The sequence below is a fragment of the Rhincodon typus genome, unplaced genomic scaffold (genome assembly GCF_021869965.1).
Source record: "Rhincodon typus isolate 14 unplaced genomic scaffold, sRhiTyp1.1 hic_rhity00001231, whole genome shotgun sequence".
In the NCBI taxonomy this organism is placed as follows: Eukaryota; Metazoa; Chordata; class Chondrichthyes; order Orectolobiformes; family Rhincodontidae; genus Rhincodon; species Rhincodon typus.
In genome coordinates this window covers 202-894 of record NW_025966869.1, presented here as the reverse complement: position 1 = coordinate 894, position 693 = coordinate 202, and the positions used below count along the sequence as shown (strand labels likewise).

Genomic DNA, 693 nt, shown 5'->3' with positions numbered 1-693 from the left:
CTCTCCCCCCACCGTCAATCTTCCCCCCACCGTCACTCTCCCCACTACCTCCCCCACCATCATGCTCCCCGCACCGTCACTCACCATCACGCTCCCCATTACATCCCGCTCCCTGCTATGTCCCGCACCACCCCACTCCCCACTGTGTCCCCGTCTCTCCCATTACTTCCTTTCCTGCCCCAGTAATTCTCTGAATGGCACCTACCTTTACCCATCCGAGCCCCAGTCAGTGCCTCCTTGGCACTGCCAAACCCCAGCTCCCGGCAGACCACACTGGCAGACAAGGTGTTCCAGCGGTCGTCACAGATGGTGCCCCATTCAGTGCCTTTGAGAATCTCCACGCGACCTTCTCCAATCCGCGCCCCGGCCTTCAGTCGTACAGTCAACTAATGGATCGGTGGAAGGAAAATACACCATCAGTGTACCTGCAGCTCACTGGTCCACAATATCACCCAGAGCTGGGCTGTGGGTGAGGGGAGGGAGAGACAGAGAGACTGGCAGAAGGTCATGGGGGAGGCTGGCAGAAGGTGTGATGGGGGGCAGCAGAGAGAGCAGCAGAGGGTGGGTGGGGGCGGGGGAGACTGGCAGAGGGCGAGGGCAGAGAGCAGCACAGGCTGAGGTGGGAAGACTGGCGGAAGATGAAGAGGGAGAGGCAGAGGGTGAGGAGGAGAGGGGCTGGCAGAGGGTGAGGGG

General features: G+C 61.3%; 1 protein-coding gene across 1 annotated transcript in view; it reads right to left on the bottom strand.

Annotated features, from left to right (window-relative positions):
* Nucleotides 1-382, bottom strand: part of loxl3b (lysyl oxidase-like 3b) — an 18036-nt gene extending 17654 nt beyond the window's left edge. Inside the window, exon 1 of the mRNA XM_048592443.1 lies at nt 206-382. Coding sequence (XP_048448400.1) covers nt 206-215 — 10 coding nt within the window. The 5' untranslated portion in view covers nt 216-382. The remainder of the gene's footprint in view (nt 1-205) is intronic.
* Between the last annotated feature and the right edge of the window lie 311 nt (nt 383-693).